General features: G+C 45.3%; 1 protein-coding gene and 1 long non-coding RNA gene across 4 annotated transcripts in view; both read left to right on the top strand.

Annotated features, from left to right (window-relative positions):
• The first annotated feature begins 246 nt into the window (after positions 1 to 246).
• Positions 247 to 18,656, top strand: part of LMF1 (lipase maturation factor 1) — a 175,375-nt gene continuing 156,965 nt past the window's right edge. For 2 of the 3 annotated variants that reach the window (XM_057398154.1, XM_057398152.1), the window contains exon 1: positions 399 to 556. In XM_057398154.1, the coding sequence (XP_057254137.1) occupies positions 541 to 556 (16 nt within the window). In that variant the 5' untranslated portion in view covers positions 399 to 540. Of the gene's footprint in view, positions 557 to 18,656 lie in introns of all 3 variants that reach the window. The other variant, XM_057398153.1, reaches the window with a different exon arrangement.
• LOC130593190 (uncharacterized) lies at positions 2,178 to 18,163 on the top strand. The gene is made up of 4 exons (XR_008970758.1): positions 2,178 to 3,095; positions 3,197 to 3,356; positions 14,690 to 14,755; positions 17,442 to 18,163. It is a non-coding gene; the product is annotated as an uncharacterized LOC130593190 (long non-coding RNA).

The raw sequence follows: 18,656 nt of genomic DNA, 5'->3' as shown, positions 1-18,656 counted from the left end.
AAAATGACCTCAAAACATACTCTGTGCCATTTCCTGGTGGGAAGGCAGAGACAGTATTTATAGAATTCCTCTGCCTTCTGCATCGTGGTTAATAGAAATGAGTGTGTTGTGTTTTAACACAGATGAGGCCATGTGAATAAATGCCTTCCTGAGGCATGAATGTACTTCTGTAACTCTGGACTCATATGTGTACTTCACCCTGGGTGATTTCTAACGCTGTTTTCCCCCTTCCTTATTTTCCTCTAGTTGTAGCCTTCTTGGTGGCCTATCATCAAAACAAGCAGCTAATAGGAGAGAAGGGGATGCTCCCATGTAAGCTCTACCTGCAGAATGTCAAGAAGTATTTCAAGGGGAAGATAGACCTGGATGCACTGAGCTATGCACCAACAGTCATCTGGTTTCTGGATTGGTCAGACATGGACAGCACCTTGGACTATCTCTCCCTGTTCGGCCTGGCAACTTCAGCCTTTGTATTGATAACTGGATGTGCAAACATGGTCCTCATGTCTATCCTGTGGGTTCTCTACCTCTCCTTGGTCAATGTTGGACAAATCTGGTAAGCTGACAATCTCTCTGCGTTGTTTTTCTCAGTGATCTCTTTCTGTTCATTGTACACATTGCCTTGCTATTGCCATTTGAGGTTGGTAATCTTTTAAGGAGAAATGTGGGAATGTGAGATAAGGAAAGCATGTGGCAGAAATGAGTTGTAGGCATGCCTCTGCTCTCTCATGCAGGATACAGGCCCTGATTCTGTTCTCCTCTGAGAAGCAGATTGGCTGCATAATGTGTTACATGTTGTCCCTGCTGGGGAGTACTTTTCCCTCATGGCTGTTGCAAGGGAATTCTCCTAATAATTCCTTTTGAGATGGCTTGTCAATTCTCAGTTCTGTCCAGAAGAGAGGTGGAACACTCAAGATAAGTACATAAGCCTGCAGGGAAAAAGTAAAGGAGAAATAGTGACTGTCTGCATAGCACCTTGCTGCAGGGAAGGGCAGTGGTGCAAAAGAAAAGGCTTTAGTTGGTTGTCACGCTTGTAAAGGGCACAAATACATTGGTTAAAAGAGGATGGGCCTGTAGAACCCCCTAATTTCATTAGTTCATCTCTTCAGGTACCTCTCTGCCTGTAGCAGAGGTGATGTGGTAACTTTGGGAGGTTAAAAGGTTGTGCCATGAAGAGGTGCCCAAGCTGTGGGCATGACACAGCTGTGTTACTGGCATGGTTTCTCTCCCATCTTCTGGCTCTAGGACACATGACAGGAGACTTTCCCTGTCATGGATGGGCCATTGCATGGGCTCAGTGAACGTTAACATTGAGGCTTTGCACGTGCTTGTGCAGCCCTGAGCCTTGTCCTGTCTTGTTCATTCCTATCCTACTCCAAATGGTATGTAAGTGGGTGAAGGATAACAATTTTCTGAAAAGCTCTATTCTCTGAGTTCTTAACTCAGCATGAACTTAAGACTGTGAGAGAAAGCCACAAAGCTTGAAAAATAACTTGGTGGATAGTTTTCTGTTGCCCATTTCCAAGTTATTCCAAACTTGTCTATTTTTGTAGATGTTTTATGTTACAGGGCAGGAATTCAAGTATCATCCTGCTCTGGTTTCCAGAGATACAGGAGCCTGTGTCATTGTAGCAGCAAAATCTGGATGTGTCCCTCTTTCCTCTTTGTAAGTGGGGGGGGAAACCCATAACAATCCCCACTTGAGGCTGCAAAGGTTTTGTAGCTGAGAGCTGGACCTGCAGCGACTCCTGAGGCTGAAGGCTTGATGTGGCTTGCTCCTGAAGTAGCTGGCTAGCTAAGCCATCAGCATGACAGTCTTGCCTTGTTAGTGCCCACAAGGCACTCTGTTGTGCTCAGTGTGCCAGTGCTGAAGCTGCAGTGGTGCTATAATGTCATTACAGTTTTGATTTTAAAAGATCAAAGCTGGCTGGAATATGTTCTCTGTGTGTCATTGGGCAGTCATGTTCTGTGCTGGTTCTTCTGCTTTCAGTTGTTTTCCCTGGTACAGGCAGACTGAAGGCAAGAGGTGTAATGGTGCCCTTCAGAACTCTTGGGGTATTGCCAAAGGAAATCCACTCGTGCCCATTGAACTCAAAGTGGCTGTTTTCTCATGTTTCCAGTCCTTAAGGGAGAGGCAAAGAGCAGGGTATGGAAAAGGGAGTCCTTTTTCTCTACCACACCAAAGCAGCACCAGTGTCCAGCAGACCATGTCCAAATGCCTCTTCCTGAGCAGGGTTAGGAGCTTGTGGCCAAGTGTTGGGTCTCTTTGCAGCTCTGAAGACAATGATCTGGCCAGCAGGAATGCAAGTGGAGCCCAGAGTTTGCCTTCTGTGGATGCTATGGTTGAAAGGAACTGACTCTTGATGTGGAGATAAGGCTGTGTTTTTTTTGCTTCCTTTGCTGCTTCATATTTGGAGTTTAAAATTTACCCTGGTACAGGCAGGTTACTCTTGGTGTGGAACAACAACTTAAGGGAATGGGTCAAGTTCTTCTGGGGAAGGGTAAGAGAAAAGAGGAGGGGATAGGAGGCATTGCCTCAACTTCATCTCTTCATAATTGTGGCATCAGATATATTCAACAGGAAATTAAGTTCTTGTAAAGGGGTGGGGGAGAAGAATCAAAGCAACCCAGCAGAACAGTTCATTCAGCTGCGGTTACATTTTTCATTAGATCCTCTGAAATGGGTCACTGGGTGGTCAAAACCATATTATTATTGTGCATACAGTGTGACTTTCACTTCCCTGGGTGCTCACAGGGCAGGTAAACATGGGGAAAGAGCAAAGGGGGAATTAACTGGTTTCTTGCCATCCTTCAGGGAACTGTGGTGCTGCACGGGATGAGCTGAGATCTGAGTTCTGCTGCTGATCATGGGTGGGTGGCAGCATTGGCCTTAAAGCTAAAGCTGTCTTTAAAGCTCCCTTTTCACACCGGTTATAGGTGGGTTTAGGTGATCCATTAATGTTGTCTTACAAATCTGGGCAGATTGCGAGGTTTTGATGAGTCCCAATTCTTCTCCAAAGCACCTGCTGAAGACTGCAGATCTTGTGAAGGAGCAAAGGACAATGTTGTCAGGCATGCCTTATCAGGGTTATGAGGTAACTCGGCAGAAAGGCTTCCGAAATGAGGAAGAAATTCCTCCTGTGGACACACTGGTTTGGAGTTATCGTATGGTCTGTCTTAAAATGTTCCTCTTCAGCTTGGCAGGCGCAGGATTCCCGCAAACCGGCGCTTCTGGGCCAGGCATGGACCCGTGGTCTGACCCAATCCAGCTAAATCCTTTGCAGTAGATGCCCAGGAAGCCAGCTGAAGGAAGATACGGAGTGATAAGGAGGAATAGAGCTCTCTTCTTGAGGCCAGTGAGGAACAATTTCTTCCTTTTATCGCCTTTTCTTCTTCTATTTTAATTTTAAATGCTTCTATTTGTTTTGGGCTGGAGTCTCCAGATACCGGGTGCTGCTGAAGGAGTCTTTCAACTGCTGTCCAGCTGGCTTGGGCTCAGGCTCAGAGGAAGCTTTAGAAGAGCAAACTGTCCCCTTTGAAGGGCAGGACACGTTGTCTGCCTGCCCCGCCACTGCCGGCCTCCATGTGGGAGCTGGGGAATACGCTGTGTGCCTGGGGACAGCTGAGCCTGCTGGGACAGCGCGGCACGGGACCGACTGAAGGGCTTTGAGGGTGTTAGAACCCTCAGGAAAGCTGCTCCTGGAACAGGATGTGAGCTGTTTGTAATGGATTTTGTGGGATAAGCATTACTTTGGCAACCTGAAATCCTGAGACCCGAGGCCAGGATGTTGTCCTGAATTCTGGGCTTTGCCAGTTTACTGTTGGCTCTGCCAAAGTGCAGGTGAACTCTTTGATACAAGGTGCACTTTGGTGGTCCTCCAAACTAGGCCAGTTCAGGGAACAGTATTAACTTTGATACCTGTAAAGTGTGGGGCTGAGATTGCCTTTGCTGAATTTGGAAGTGGAATGCACCAGGAAGCTTTTGCAATTCTGGGTACTCTGTTCCCAAAATAGCTGTGATATTTGGGGTGTGCTCAGACTAAACCTCTGGGTCATGGGGCATGCATATGATAGTGCTACACTTGCCTCAGAAGCTCAGTGTGTCTTAAAATACTGGGTGGTTTTTTTTCCTCTTTTCCTTTTGCAGTAGAAGACAGTCAAGACTAAAAATCTATTGGTGCAAAAGCATATTTAATGTCTGACCCATAGGCTGGGTGAAGTCAGCAACCTTTGTGTTCATTTTAGACTTGATTTTTTAATGCCCTTTCTTCAGTCTATGCCTGAATTCAGTAGAATAATAGTAAAAAGTGGTCCCAGTTTAACAGAGCTACTTAAGCTAAAGATGCTTAGAAGGGTTTTGTGGGAATTCCTCATGCTTCAGGGTCCATTTTGCAGACTGCAAATCCTGCTTGTCCAGGTTCAGTCACTGGAAGAACAGCACAGGTCCAATACAAATGGCTTTGCCTTTCTTGCCACTTCCTCCCTCCTGAATATTAATATAATGGATTGTGGGACATTGAACCAAGAATGGGAAAAGCTGCCCCCTTAACTATAAAAGTCCTTGTTGCAGGTGACCTCATGAAACCTCCATTTGTGGTTTTATTTTGTGCTGCTGGGGCTCATGTCTGCAGAGGTGGACCATGAGCAGTAGAGGCTCTCTGGGAAAGGTGCTCCAGCAGAGCTTAAATCACTTTTGTACCGGAATAACTAATGCCTTTCTAAAGTGAATCTGTAATTCTGGAATAGACTCACTTTTATCCCCAGTAAGGTGTCTCCAGAGAGCTATTACATTTTCTTATATAAACAAACTTTTCAGCTATTCTGCCACTTGATCTCCTGTTTCTTCTTCTGTTGTTTCCTCGCAGAGCCATCTCCCCCCAGCATTTTCAAATGTCATCTGAAAGCCCTTCCTTTCCCCTTGGTTATTGTGCTGGTTCATTTTACAAAGCTGATTGCCCACTGTTCAAGGAGTACAGTTTGTAAAGACACTTGATACAAAAGCTCAAATGGTAAGGGTTTAAATCCTATTGCCTTTTTTTTTTTTGCCTTTCATGACTAAGATTCTGGTAGAGTTACAAGAGCTCAAGGGAATAGGTTAAACAAGCCAATAAATAAAATGTTATAGCATGAGGTGCCTACAGCATTCTTTTCAGTGTGTTCTTCCCTTGTGGAAAATGTTGCTGGAGCTACTGCTAACAGTTATTTAGGGTAAAACAAGAGTAAGCAGCGTAGCTTTTTTTTCTGCAAGGAATATGAAGTTGATCAGTGCTTCACCACTGCACAACCCCAGAGGCTGTGAGCAATAGCTGTTCTGGCTGTGCCTTTCCAATTCCACATGGCCAGGGTGGTTTCCAAAATGCACCAACACTTCTCTGAGGCTCAGAGGAGAGGATGTAATTGTCTTTCTGGCCCCAGATGCCTCATGTTTCTTCATATCTAGCTGATTGGACATAATAGCTTTTAACTTTAAGACTTAGTGAAGGGACAAATATACTGCGGGTCATGAAAGCATGTCTCCAAGGCATGTAATTTAATTGCAATTAAATTACAGCCCTCAGAAGTTCATTTACAAGTGAGAAAGAAGAGAGACTTGTATGTCGTGGAGGTTTTGTGGTTTAGATATCTCATTAAAAAGCACTTGACCTATGTAGGACTTTAATCAGTCTTCTGTGTGCTAGAGGATGAACTGGTGACTGGTTCAGGCTGAGCTCCATCAGATGCTGGGGGGGCTGATGAGATGCTCAGGCTGCGTTTTCACTCTCCAGGAGAGCATTAGTAGCCATTAGATGGACCTCTTGCCCACTTCCTTTCCTCTTACATTCTACAGCTTTGGGCTTTCAGTCTAAAGCATCTGGGGTTTTGTCTTGTGTCATCCTACCCAGTAAAGGTTAGAAACAGATCTCTTCTGAGCTCCTTATTCCAGCGTGTAAAACAGCCAGTGTGTGCAACATGGGTTGGATTTAGCAACGCATCATTCCTGCTTTTAAGTGTGCTGGTTTGTGACCCGTTTATGAGAAAGGCACAGCACTTATGGAGATACTCATTTTATGACTAGAGGAGTCTTAGCCTGACATGCAAGCGGAGATGGAAGCCTCAGCCTTTGAGCTTCCAGCAGACCTGAGCCAGATCAAGGGTGAATGAACATAACCACATGGGTGCATTTGAGCTAATGCAGGTTTTGTTAAGAGGCATGGGTAATTCAGTAAGACTTTTTCTGCCCCTGAGTAAGCAAATATGGAAAGATCAGGAGCTGTGCAAGCAGGGAATAGGAACTTGTGTGCCCTGGGTTTCATCAGTATGCTTTCTTCACTTGGGAAGTTCTCCAAGACTTCACTGTATGGGCAGGAATGGATCTGTCAGGTTGTGTTTAACTGTGTGACCTTGGCCAGGTCTTTCCATCAGCCTATATCCTGCTCTGGTTGCCTGTCTGTAGCACAAGCTTGTACTGAGGGACTGTAGGACTTAATTGTTATCAGCTTTACAGATAGGAAGGTTGGAAATGCATGCAGGAATTAATGTGCCTGCATCCTGTATACAATTTTGTGTTTTAAAAAAACAAGTTATCTATGGTTTTAGATGAATCCCATTAGCAAATATCATCTTGATGGATATGCTGAACCGGAGCTGGCTGAAGTTTGCCAGGGGCTTTGCAAAGAACCCTTTTTTGCAACCTGGCTTTATTTTTGTAGCTCTCCAAAATATCCCAATGACAACAACAACAAGAAAACTTAGGATATGTTATTCCTGTATCTGGCCTTGGCGATAAACATCAGGAATTTCTTTGTTACTGTGGATCGCAGCCTCCCATCCCTTTTCCTCCAAACTCCCCTCCCTCTTTGCCCAGAAAGAAAAGATTATCTCTTGAAACGTAAACCTGAAGTTGAAGGATCTCAGGGGGTCATCCTTCCTGTCGAGGAAGCTGCTTCTTGGCACTTCCTACTCACACAGAAGAGAGGGAGCGGATCAGTTTCAAAGAATGCTGTGAGCAGTTGATATGACATATTAATGAAAACAAAGATTAATACCATGTGACACTGTTGCCTTGCAGTACAACTGGGAACTAATGAGGCTAATGAGAACCATATTTTTGTTTGAGAGATTAAAATTTAATCATGGCTGATGTCAGAAAGGAATCATTTAGTGTTTCCCCTCTCCGCCCTAGGCTGGCGTTGGGTTTGGATGCAGCCCTTGAGAGGGGCCAGCCCTTTGCCATCCACTCGCCTGGTGTTCAGCATGGCCGGGCAGGAGGAGGGTGATGCTGTGGCTGGTTCCTTCATCCCCAAGACCTGTGTGCTCTGCAGAGGTTTCTTGTCTTGTTCGAGGCAATTAAGTGCAGGTGGCAATGGCTTGTATGCTGTTAAGTTAGGCTGGGTTTTGGTTTCTTGTCTTGGTTGAGGCAGTTAAATGCAGGTGGCAGTGGGTTGTATACTGTTAATTTAGGCTGGGCTTTTTGAAGGGGCAAAGAACAGTTGCCATAGGATGTCCAAGGAGGCTCGAGTGTGCTCCTGCCCACTTGTACTCCAAAAGCTGTGCATTATTCTGTGGGATGGAATGGACCGAAAGGCAGGTGGAGATGGACCTGATGAAGAAGCCAGGTCCAGCTATGTTATAAATGTGAGATAATCTGCAAGAGCTGTTGGTAGAAGAGCTGCTGAAAACTTATAAGGGCTGTTAAGGGATGCTTTGGTGGGGTTTTGGGCTGCTCCAGGGCTGGTGGTTTCTTGCTTCTGTGAATACATTCCTGGAGAAGAACTGACCCATGGCAAGTCTTAACTTGCCATTGCAACACGATATGAAAAACAAGAGGCTTTGGTAGAATGGTGGGTAGGGGCTTCCTGAGCAGCTGCAGCACTGCTGCTGGGGCTGTTGTGTTTGTAGCAAGTAGTGCCACTAGGGTGAATGCCATCTGACTAATGTGAATACTTGGAGGAATTTATATAGGTTTAAAAAGAGGAAAACTAGAGAGGAATTTGAGTATTTTACCTTGATTGTTTGCACAGTGTTTTGACTTGTGATTACCGTAGTGGCTTCACTTAATAATAGCAGCTTTGGAGGATCTTTTTTCTATTTAAGTCTGCTTTAAGATAGCCAGAGGTCTGTAAAAGTTAATTCACCATATGTAGAAGAGATCATCTTTGTCTCTACAGCACAAAACAGCATTGTGCTGGGCATCCCCTAAGGCGTGTGCAGGTTATGTCCATACCATGGTGGGTGTTCGTGTGCTGCCTGATGCTCCCGTGAGCATCCCATTGCTGACCAGCACTTCTCCCCCCCCTCCCCCCCCCCAGTGCCTGTTTAATCTGTTCAGTGTGTGCTGTGGAATTGCCCTGCAAGTCTTGGTTCACATCCTTTGATGATGTTAATCCCAACAATCCCTGTTACCTGTGTCCAGTACTAGGACAGCACAGAAGAGCAGCGGTGTGCATCTGCTGCTTGGCTTTGCAGAGAGCCTGACAAAATGACTTAACATCATAGTGTGTGATGCTTTGGTAGCTTGGCAAATGTCAGTGAAAGGCACACAGTGATATTCTTTCACCTGCTTCCCTGTTCCTAACTTGACATCATGAGAAGACCACGTTCAAACACATCAGTGGCAATAGGAGTGGCACATGGGGAGCTGTGTGTATTCTGTGGACAGTTAACACAGCACTCTTTCCTTTGCACAGGCTGTCTCTAGCTTCCAATCACTCCTGCAAATCATAGCTGATGAGAAAAATGAGAGCAAAGCAGTGATCAGAAGGCTATGTGGTTCGTGGCGTGGCTGTGCAGTGTGTGATGCACCACAGGCCTTTGCCAGAGACTAAAACAAACATGTTTTAATTGCTTATTATCTGGCACATCTCATTGCCAACTGTAGCCAGTATACAGACTTGCGTATTGATTCCACAGCTGAAAGATTTAGGAAAAGAATGAATAATAGGGTTTTTTCATGATTTCTTTTGAATTGTAACTTGCCAAATAGCTTCACGTACCCACTCTGCTCCAACCCTGGATGTTGTTGAACTCCTCTAACTTCTCAAACAGCTGTGGTTGGAAAGAATGTTCATAGAGCGATGGGTACAGCTGAAAAGCAATCAGGGGTTAGGGAAGAGTCCAGGCATGGTGGGATCTGTGTTTACTGATTTCCCTAAGAGTCTTAATCCAGATGTTTTTTCCTGGAGAAGGGGAGGCAAGTGACTGCAGAACAAGCAGGCTGTCTTGGGAAAGTAGGTGGAAGTTTGCATTGGAATGACTTCTGTCTTTATGAACTTCATGGAGAGGAAATGGCCATGCTTCCATCAAACTCCAAAGCCTTGCTGCAGGCCTCTTCCTTTAATGGGGAGTTGTGCTCAGGCTGCAGAAGGGTAGGCAGTGGGGAGGCAACCTTTGGAAAGAGGTTCATTAATGCAATTAAATGATTGTTCTTTTCTTAATCAAGGAATGGAATTGCAGAAATGCAGTTTTCCTGGGATTTTACCTGCCAGCAGCAGAAATCCAAAACCTTTCTGCTGCTGGTGCTGAAAAAGCAGGATGGCAAAACTCACCTTGTGCATGTATGCACATTGAAATGCTGCCGTGGGACTGACCCCTTTATTTTCCATGAGGGTCTGTTGCTACTTGCCATCATGCACGTGGATTTCCAGTTTGATTCTGCCTAGGGAAAGGCAGTGATTTTGGCAGCCTGGTGTGGTTGTAGCAGGGTGGAGAAGCTGTGGTGCTGCTGCAGTCAGCTTCCTGCTGCCTGCTCTCATTTTCACCTTGCCTGCCTTGGACTCACCGTCCAGCTGAAGGAACAGCACAGTGCAGGGTTCTCAGGGCTGCCATTTCAGCATCTGGGTTTGGCACAGGAAGGATTTCACCAAAGCAAACTTTGAGTCTGGATAATTCTGCAGTCACGTAAGCCAGGGCTTATAATCATTTCTAGCTTTGGAAATGAGCACGGGTAGAACAGTTGGCGAGTGCTGGGGCTTAATTGGGTAATTCACATTTGGTCTCTTATCCCATCCTGATTCCCTGCCTTGCAGGGGTAAAGTAAAGCAGTGCTTGGATGGTTTGCTGCCACTTGTGCAGCCGCAGGATGGGGCATGGTTGTGAGCACCCAGTGCTGCTCCAGGAGGGTGGCTGTCTCACCCCATCCCATATGGGTTCAAACTTAAACAGGGGAAGTTTAGATTGGATATAAGGAAGAAATTCTTTACTGTGAAGGTGGTGAAGCACTGGAATGGGTTGCCCAGGGAAGTTGTGAATGCTCCATCCCTGGCAGTGTTCAAGGCCAGGTTGGACAGAGGCTTGGGTGACATGGTCTAGTGGGATGTGTCCCTGCCCATAGCAGGGGATTGGAACTGGATGATCTTAAGGTACCTTCCAACCCTAACTAGTCTATGATTCTGTCCCATTCCTGCTCTCCTGGTTGGCTCCAGCTCTGCTCAGGCACCTTTCCCTGCACCACGTGCAAACCGAGGAGCAAACCTCATCCTCGAGCACTCTCTTTTTTTAATGTTATCCCTGTGCCTTCCATTTAAATGTGGATGTTGTAATTACAGAGCGCTGAATCCCAGTTTTTAGAGATCTGTGACCACAATAAAGTGAATCCAGAAACCAGACGAGTGGTTTCATTTACTCCCATTCTAGCTTATTTCCTCCCCCCGCGACCGCTGTGCAATGCTAAAGGCTTGGCAGCAACTGAAACCAGCTGTCAGAAATGTTTCTTCCCCCCACACTTTTAAGTTAATGATGTTCTGAAATTAATGGTGCACTCGACTAATTCTGTCATCTCATTCTGACGGACTCCCAGTCTCTTGGAAGTGATGTTTGCCAACTGGCTTCTCTCTTTGAGGCGCTGTGCTTAGGAAGTGGATCCCAGGTGCCAGGTACTGTACATATATATACACACACAAGGAAAACATGGGGTTTTTCTTGTCCTAAGTGTTCACAGCTTTAATTTGGTTGGTATATTGTGGTTCACCAAACAAGCTTTCAGGCACGTAAACCAGTAACTTTTAGGAGCATCACATGCAGTGCAGCAGTGGATGAGGTTTTGCATGTCTTGGAGCTGGAGAAATCGTGTCTGGTTGTCACATTGGGCTGGAAGTGGGTCTGGCTCCACGCTGGGCAGAGAAGAGGGAAGAAAGTGGCCTGTTGTGGTGAAAAGCTGAAGGAGCTGAGTTTGGTTAGTTGAGAGAAAGGAAAACTCAAGGCCAGGTTGGACGGGGCTTGGAGCAAGCTGCTCTAGTGGAAGGCATCCCTGCCTGTGGCAGGGAGTTGGAACTGGATGAGCTTCAAGGTCCCTTCCAGTCCAAACTATTCCATGAAAACTGGGAAAGGAGACAAAGATCTTGAAGTGTGTGAAAGCAGCAGAGAGGATGGGAATAAACTGTTCTCCATGTTCACTGTCTGCACGTGGATGGGACAAGCTGCTGTTGGCTTATGTGGTGGAAAGGAAGATACAGGTTAGACGTGAGGAAAAGCCTTCTAAATGTGCATATGGAGGAACCAACATTGGGCTGAATGCCTGGAGGGGGAGGTGGAGTTTCCATCGCTGTTTTGACAGGCATCTGTCAGAGGTGATCCTCACAGAGTCAGTCCTGTCTTGGGGCACATGGATTTTCCATGTTTTCTATAATTCCATGGATTAGCCCATTTTTCTTCTCCCTTAATCCAGTGCCTGGATTTATGGCAGGCAGCTCATCCCGATTTCCCTGTTACTGAAATGTTGGTGCTATCCAAATACCTTTTCCCCCATCCCACGTTATGCAGCTTAGAGAATAAGATTCTGTTACTGAAATGTTGGTGCTACCCAAATACCTTTTCCCCCATCCCACGTTATGCAGCCTAGAGAATAAGATTCATAATGGAGTTAAAAGTTGACATCTGGGTTCACTTTCCATAGAGGATGTTCTCCATGGAGAACAGTGAGGGAAGCTGTTAACACCAGCTGCAGATTAGGGATGCAGCAGGGAATTATCCTGCCTGTGGAAATCAATTTGGTTGGAAGGAGGGTCCATTCCAACCCAAGCTGTTCTGTTATTCTATGATCTTGCAGCGTTGGGCACTGCTGGGATGTGAACCATGGGTAAAACTGGTTTTTGGGTTATAAATACAGATGTATTTTCTTAGTAAGCATCAAGAGATGTAAAGGTAAGAGTGCCTCTCTATGTTCTAATACTATTTCTGATAGATTTTATATAGGGTTTTGTCCTGTTTTACAGCCTTACAAGAGGAATCCCTGTCCCAGACAACACTTGTGTTGAATTATGTGTGCAGCTATGGGGAAGGAATGTAAATTCATTGGGCAAGTCTGGCTGATCTGCCCTAAGCAAATAGAAACCATCATCCTGCATGCTTTGCAGGCAGAAAAACCATGAAGTTACAGAGAAAAGGGGGTGGTTTTGGTTGGGTTGGGAGCTCCCTGTTTGCACAGTGGTGGCCTGGGAAGCTCTTGCAGAGCCATGTCTTCAGACCTGCGTTGTCTTCTCCCTGCTGCCTCCACCACGGGCACTGGTGAAGCAGTGTGTTTTCATCGGGAGTGATGGAGTTTAATGTAGTTTGAGCTATGTTTTCCTATCAGTTTTTGCTTTCCAGGAATAGACTTGAGCTAGAATTAATCAGCATGACAATGTGGTGAAAACAATTTAACCCAAGTACCTAATGGTGTTTATGATTGTCAGCTGATGCGTGGTCTTTTGAAGTGTGACATGAAGTTTGCCTCCAATGCCAATCCACGGCTAATGACATTGTTCCTCTGACCAGGAAACAGAAGTGACATCACCTTTTAATTCGATTTAGACAATCCAAATGGAATATACTTTGAAATTGCAACATTTCTGAGGTTGGCAATGTGCAGATCTGTTGAAATTTGCCAAAACCCTCCAAAACCTTCAAAATCAAATCCATGTTTTTACTTGTTATTGTCTGTCAGTAACATTCCAAATGCCAAAACGGGGAGTAGGAAACCCATCAGTTTTTATTAATAAACACTTCTGAGTACTCTGTATAAGCAAGGAAGAGGATGTTGAAAAGGAGTAACGGTAATTGGGTTCCAAACTACAACCTGAAGTCTGTGGGAATTGGGTACCTGCCTCTTTGTACCTATTAAATCTCCCCCCCAAAAAAGTCCCTACAAGAAGCCCTGCTGCTTTTATGTATTTGGAGCGGGCCATTTGGTTTGGTTTCCTTGGCATTTGTATCGCAGGCTTCTTCAGAGGAATAAATTCACAAGTGCTTGCCTGTCATCACACGACAAGTTATGGAGCCGGGATTGATGTAATCAGCAACAGACACACGTCAGAAAGCTCAGTGTGGTTCAGTAGAATACAATATTTGATTAATTCCTCATTTTGTGTTTGTCTCTGTGTGTGTGTGTGTTTTAAATGAGCCTCGGGGGGTTCTTAACTTCTGCCAAGAGAGAAGAATAATTCGTACAAGTTTATGTTTAACTGCACCACAAGTGTGGTGGAGCACAGCAAAGTTAGGTTGCCCTTAATGACAGATATCTTTATAAAGAGCTGCTTTTATTAAGCAAGTTAAAACTTATTGTGTATTTTCAAGTTACTGCTCTCTCTCCATCAGTAGCCCCACATGAAATTGTTGTTAAAGATGTAGTAAAGCATTTAGATTGATGGATTTTAGAGCTATTCAAATTCCGTGCACACCTATTTGGGGTATTTTGGGTATTTTCTATAAGAGCAGATCTTTAAAAGCCTGGGGTGTTTTTTGGTTTGGGGTTCTGGTTGTTTCGGGGTTTTGTTTCATGTAATACAGTATGCTGCAGATACAAATAATAAAGGTGTGATATGGGATTGAAGCCATAAGGGGAGTAAATACAAGCTGTCTGTTGAAGAACAGCATCTTAAAACTTGTTAACCTTTGAGGTTTACATGTTACTGGAACTGGTAGTCCCGTGGTTTATAGCTATCGGTTGTAGCTAAGCTAAAGGTAATTTCAATGAAAGGCCAGTTAAAAAGGCAAGTTAAATGATGTAGTAGATTGTGGCAAAACTTCACATGAAAACACTACATTGTGTATCAGGGATCGGATCTTCCTGTGGCACTGAGGGTCAGTGGGCACCAGTACATAGCACTCCCTAGCAGATGGCGTGGTGCTAGACCTCCCTGGCTTCAACAGGGAATGAAAACCCAACGGGTAGCTCACCAGTGGGAAGTAAATTCTTGCTTCTCAGCAGCTTGGCTTCATTGGCACAGATGTATGCCTTAACGTTGTGTTTATAACAGCTTCAGTTGTTGCCTTCTGCCTGGGAAGTGCTTAACACACTCTGGAAACCATGGATGCCTAATGCTGCAGTGGAACCTGGTGAAGCTGCCCTGGCAACTAGTTCTGGCTCAGAGGAGTCTCTCAAGTCAGAGCAGCCCTTCGTGCAGCCCAGGGTCCGTTGTGATTTGGGGCTCCTCTGGGTTAGCATGTGTATTGAAAGAAGGCTTGAACTCCAGTTGCTTGGAGTGCTAAATAACAGCTTAATTTACCCAGAAACAAGGGAATTTTCTCTTCTTTCATTGCCAGGTAGCAGCAATTTCCCGTTTAGCGCTGCGAGTTGCCCATTATGTGGTTCAGGCATGTTCCCATGCTCTTGACAGATGTGTTTTGGAACAGAATGTGTGAGGTTTGAAATAAAGCTACCACGAGCTGTAGGTGCCTGCAGTTCCACAGCCAAGGCTTTAATTTATTTTTGCTTTTTCTTCATTTTGTTTTGCAGGTATTCCTTTGGTAAGTGAATAAAAGAGACCAAATCTGCACTAGTAATGTATTGAGGCATTTGTGGGTATGTAGCCTTTACATCAACTTGCTTTTTCTGTCTTTCTCTGTCAAATGTTTGGTTGCTTTCTTCCTTTCACTGGATTTCTTTCCATATGCCCTTAAGGAAAGGAAAACTGATGTGAATGCTGTAAATTGAGATTGAAGGAGACTTGGTGGAAGGGTTCTGTAAGTACAACAGCATTGTTTGGAGGGTTAGCGTTAAAGATGAGTAGTTAAATAAGGCAACCAAGCAAAGCAGGGTCTGAAGGACATCCGTTGGGAAGGAACCTGTTCCAAATTTCAGTTCCCTTGCCACTGGTGATTTGTATGAACATCAAGAAGCTTTTACTCATATCATCTGCTTTTCCACTAGCGTGCGGTGCAGATATTACTCCCTTGGAGGTCTGGAAGGTTGATTCCTGCTTCGCACAGGTTGGGGTTTTTCAGCATGAAGTATTCCAACCCGTAGCTAGAATCTAACTGGAACGTTCGAAATCCTGGTAGAAGATGTTCCTCTCTGTGGAAATACTGGGAGAACTGCTGGTGATGGTCTGATTTTCTGGGAAGAAATTTGGTTATTCTGATGTCAGGCACAAGAATAAAAGTCCATTTGTGCCTGTGTATTTGGAGGCTTGCAAAAGTAGTGGCTGAGCATCCTCCCCCTTCTCCCATGGTCTAGTGGAAGGTGTCCCTGCCCAGGGCAGAGGGGTTTGAACTGGATGAGCTTTAAGGTCCTGTCCAACCCAAACCATTTAATGATTCTCCTTCATGGAATTGCATCTGTCTCCTTGTTTACCAGTCGTTGTAATCAGTTTAAGTGATTGAGCTGGTTTATTGTACATGGGATCATTGTACATGGGATTATTGTACATGGTGCTTCGCCAAGTGCAGAAGCAGAGGAGTATGGAGGCTTGTTTCCACTCATCTGTGGTTAGGTGATACTTTCACACTGGATGTGGATGTTTTAATGAGTTGGACTTTACAGCATGAGTCCAGACTTTTGTTGGGCTAGTGAGGATGCCTGTCTTAGTTTTAACTCGAGCTGCTCCTCTTCTGTACGTGTGTTAGTCTCTCGCTGATGGTTGTAGAAAAGCTGCTTTTTTGCAAGTGGTGTTTTATCTTTCTTTGGCTTTTCTTTATGTCCCGACTGGATAGTCACCCTATGAGGATTACTGAAGTCCTTTGTACGCAGTAGGGTCTCTCCCTCCCTTGTTTTTGGCTTAAGGGCTACTTCTGAATAAGATGAATGAGATGTAAATCTCGAGTTACTTTTGTTAGAATACAGGAAAACCACAATATTTTTGTTATAATATAGCTGAAACAACAACATTGTCATCCATTGCTGTAGAAGTCCATTAAATATTGCTGAGCACTGGAAGCCTTATTCTTTGGTAGCGTCTACTTCAAAGCAAGAGCTTTAAAGAAAGAATTATTCCTGGAGAGATCTTTGTAAATGCTGACTGTTTCCTATTCCCCTCCAGGAAGTGTGCTCTTTTTGATGCATCTTAACATGGATTTTGGTAGCCTCTATTAAAACTGCAGGCTGTCCCTATGAATTTTAAAGAACTCCAGAGTCTGGAAATAACAACAAGCTGTTAGGGTAAATGGGATCAGCCGGAATTGCCACAGGTTTTGCTCTGTGCTCTTACTCCTGTCAGGTATCAGTTATTAAAACCACTCCTCACTTCAGGGAATGAGCTGTGAAGCAGCCGTGCAAGAGCTTTCACAGTGCAAAGCACAGGCCAAGGTGGGCTGTTATCTCTGAAGGGTGAAGAGGTGCTCGGCCGTACAGATGGGGTTAGAGCTGTGCTGAAATCAGCTGAGCTCTGATAAATTCTGGGCTTTATTTATTGTTCTTTGGTGGAAATTTGGCTTTAGATGTGGTGTGGTTCGTTCCAGCAAGTGTGTGATGGGTTTATATGAGTCTCTCCATGTGAATAGACATGGCTCAGGCAAGTGGCATTCCCTGATGGCAGATCTGATGGCTCCTTCTCCTCCCTGCTTTTGGCAGGGCAGTGCTCCTGTTGTTGAGTGTGGTCTGTGCTCTGGAGGGACTGCTTATTGGCCAGAGTGATTTGCTTCTTCCTAGCTGAGCTGTGGCTGTGGGGGATGGATGGATGGACGGATGTGGATGGATGGATGTGCTGCCTCTCCACTGGAGCACACCTTCAGGGCCAGCAGCTGGGCTGCTCCCAGAGAGGTGACCTTTTGTGGCAACTTCATCCCAAGTCTAAATCCCCCCCCTGGCCCTCTTTGTTGGATCCTCTGTCTAGGTGCCTTGGTGACCTGTGTGTGCCACCCTGAGCCAGGTGGCCTTGGTCCTGGATCATCTCTGGCAATGGCAGGTCTCCCTCTCTCTGAAGGTTGCAGCTGTGGTGCTGGGTCTAGAAGGAACTTGGCAAGGTTAACTTGGTGTTTTGTCTTTCTTTCAAATGAAGGATGTTTTCCTCCAGGCTCAGAATGAGACCAGAGCTGTTGCAGCAGATTTGTGGTGTTGACAGCCTGGCTTGTTTCTGACCCTTTCTGAGCAAGGATGCGCTCTCCTAGAGCAGAAGTTGCTGGTGATGCTTCTGTCTGAGATACCCTAGTGGAAGCCTGATTTAATGGTGATTTATTATCTCTGTTCTAGCAGAGGCTTTGAGAAGATGATGCTCTTTTATAGGCTTGCTTTTCTTCTTTCTTCTGTTCTTCCTTGTTATTGTGTTAAGTAGCCCCAGATACTCAGAAGACAGTTTGCTGGCCCTGAGTCTGTCCTGAGAAACTGGTCAAATGAGATAGCAGCAGGGAGCTAAGCAGAGCTGCAGAGAAGCTGCAATGAGCATGTGAGTTGTAACGGACAGTCCCATCCCTCCGGAGAGGAAAATTCCAGGTGTGAGGTGGGAAAATGACGTAACCTCCCTGGGAGATCCCGACTCCACGTCGTCACCTCCGTGGCCGTCGGATGCCTCTCGGAGCAGCAATTTGGGTTCCCAGCAGAAAAGACAGAAATGCATCTGTTTACTTTTTGGCTATCTATGGGTTCATTAACCAGGCTTGAGGATGGGAGAAGCAGCTGATCTGATTTGACTCTTGATGCACAAACGTGTCCTGTTTGGAGCCAAAGCAAGTGTTTCCTTGGGGATGGTTCCAGCATGCCTTGCTCCTGCACGCGTTGCAGGCCAACTCCATGGCTAGAATTGAAGCCTATTTTAAAAGGAAAAGCTTTTTTTTCCTCCCCCTTATAGTCAGTTTTCTTCTTGATTTTGGTATGGAGAGAAGGCAATCACTGAGGGTTGAATTTAACTTGTTTCTTTCCTGTTATCTGTAAACAGGGGATAAGCAAATAATTTAGTTCCTATCCTGCCTGCCCCCAGATTTTATATTGCATCTATTATCTTAGAATTTAAGCTGAAGTGTGTTTTGATTAGAAGTAGAATAAAAAGTTGAGAGCCGAGTGTGTGTAATTCTCCGTCACTTGTTAAACCCTCACTCTTTACTTCAATGCAGATTGTTCCAAGGAGGCTTTTCTTTTAAAAGGTCTTCAGGGATCTTGAATTTTAGATGTGCATTGACATCAAATGCAGTGTTAGAGTGCACAGCTGGGGTTCTTGCGTTTGCTGTGCGAGATTGAGATGTCTCTGCTCTGTGAGTGAAGGTTTCCAAGGAAGGGGGGAAGTTTGCACAAGTCACACTATGCTGGTGAGCAGCGTGGCTGTCACAGGAGGAAACAAGGGTAAGTTGAAATGACTGAGGTCAGACTTCGCTGTGAACTGAGGTGCCTAGGCTCACACATTGATTCCTATAGACCATCCGCACTGGTGGTGGAGCTCAGGTCGCCCAAGTACAAGAGGATTCAGTGGCAGAGCTTTGCTTTACACACGGCAGCACCCAAGTGTCACACAAGCACCCGGTGGCCCTTGTCACTACAGGAGCTTGCTGTGCAGGTG

This window comes from Pezoporus wallicus, unplaced genomic scaffold, assembly GCF_028554395.1.
Source record: "Pezoporus wallicus isolate ANWC-B61680 ecotype Strahan unplaced genomic scaffold, APGP_CSIRO_Pwel_v1 contig_6274, whole genome shotgun sequence".
In the NCBI taxonomy this organism is placed as follows: domain Eukaryota; kingdom Metazoa; phylum Chordata; class Aves; order Psittaciformes; family Psittacidae; genus Pezoporus; species Pezoporus wallicus.
The sequence above is the reverse complement of the archived record's forward strand: the minus strand, read 5'-3'. Positions and strand labels throughout refer to the sequence as shown.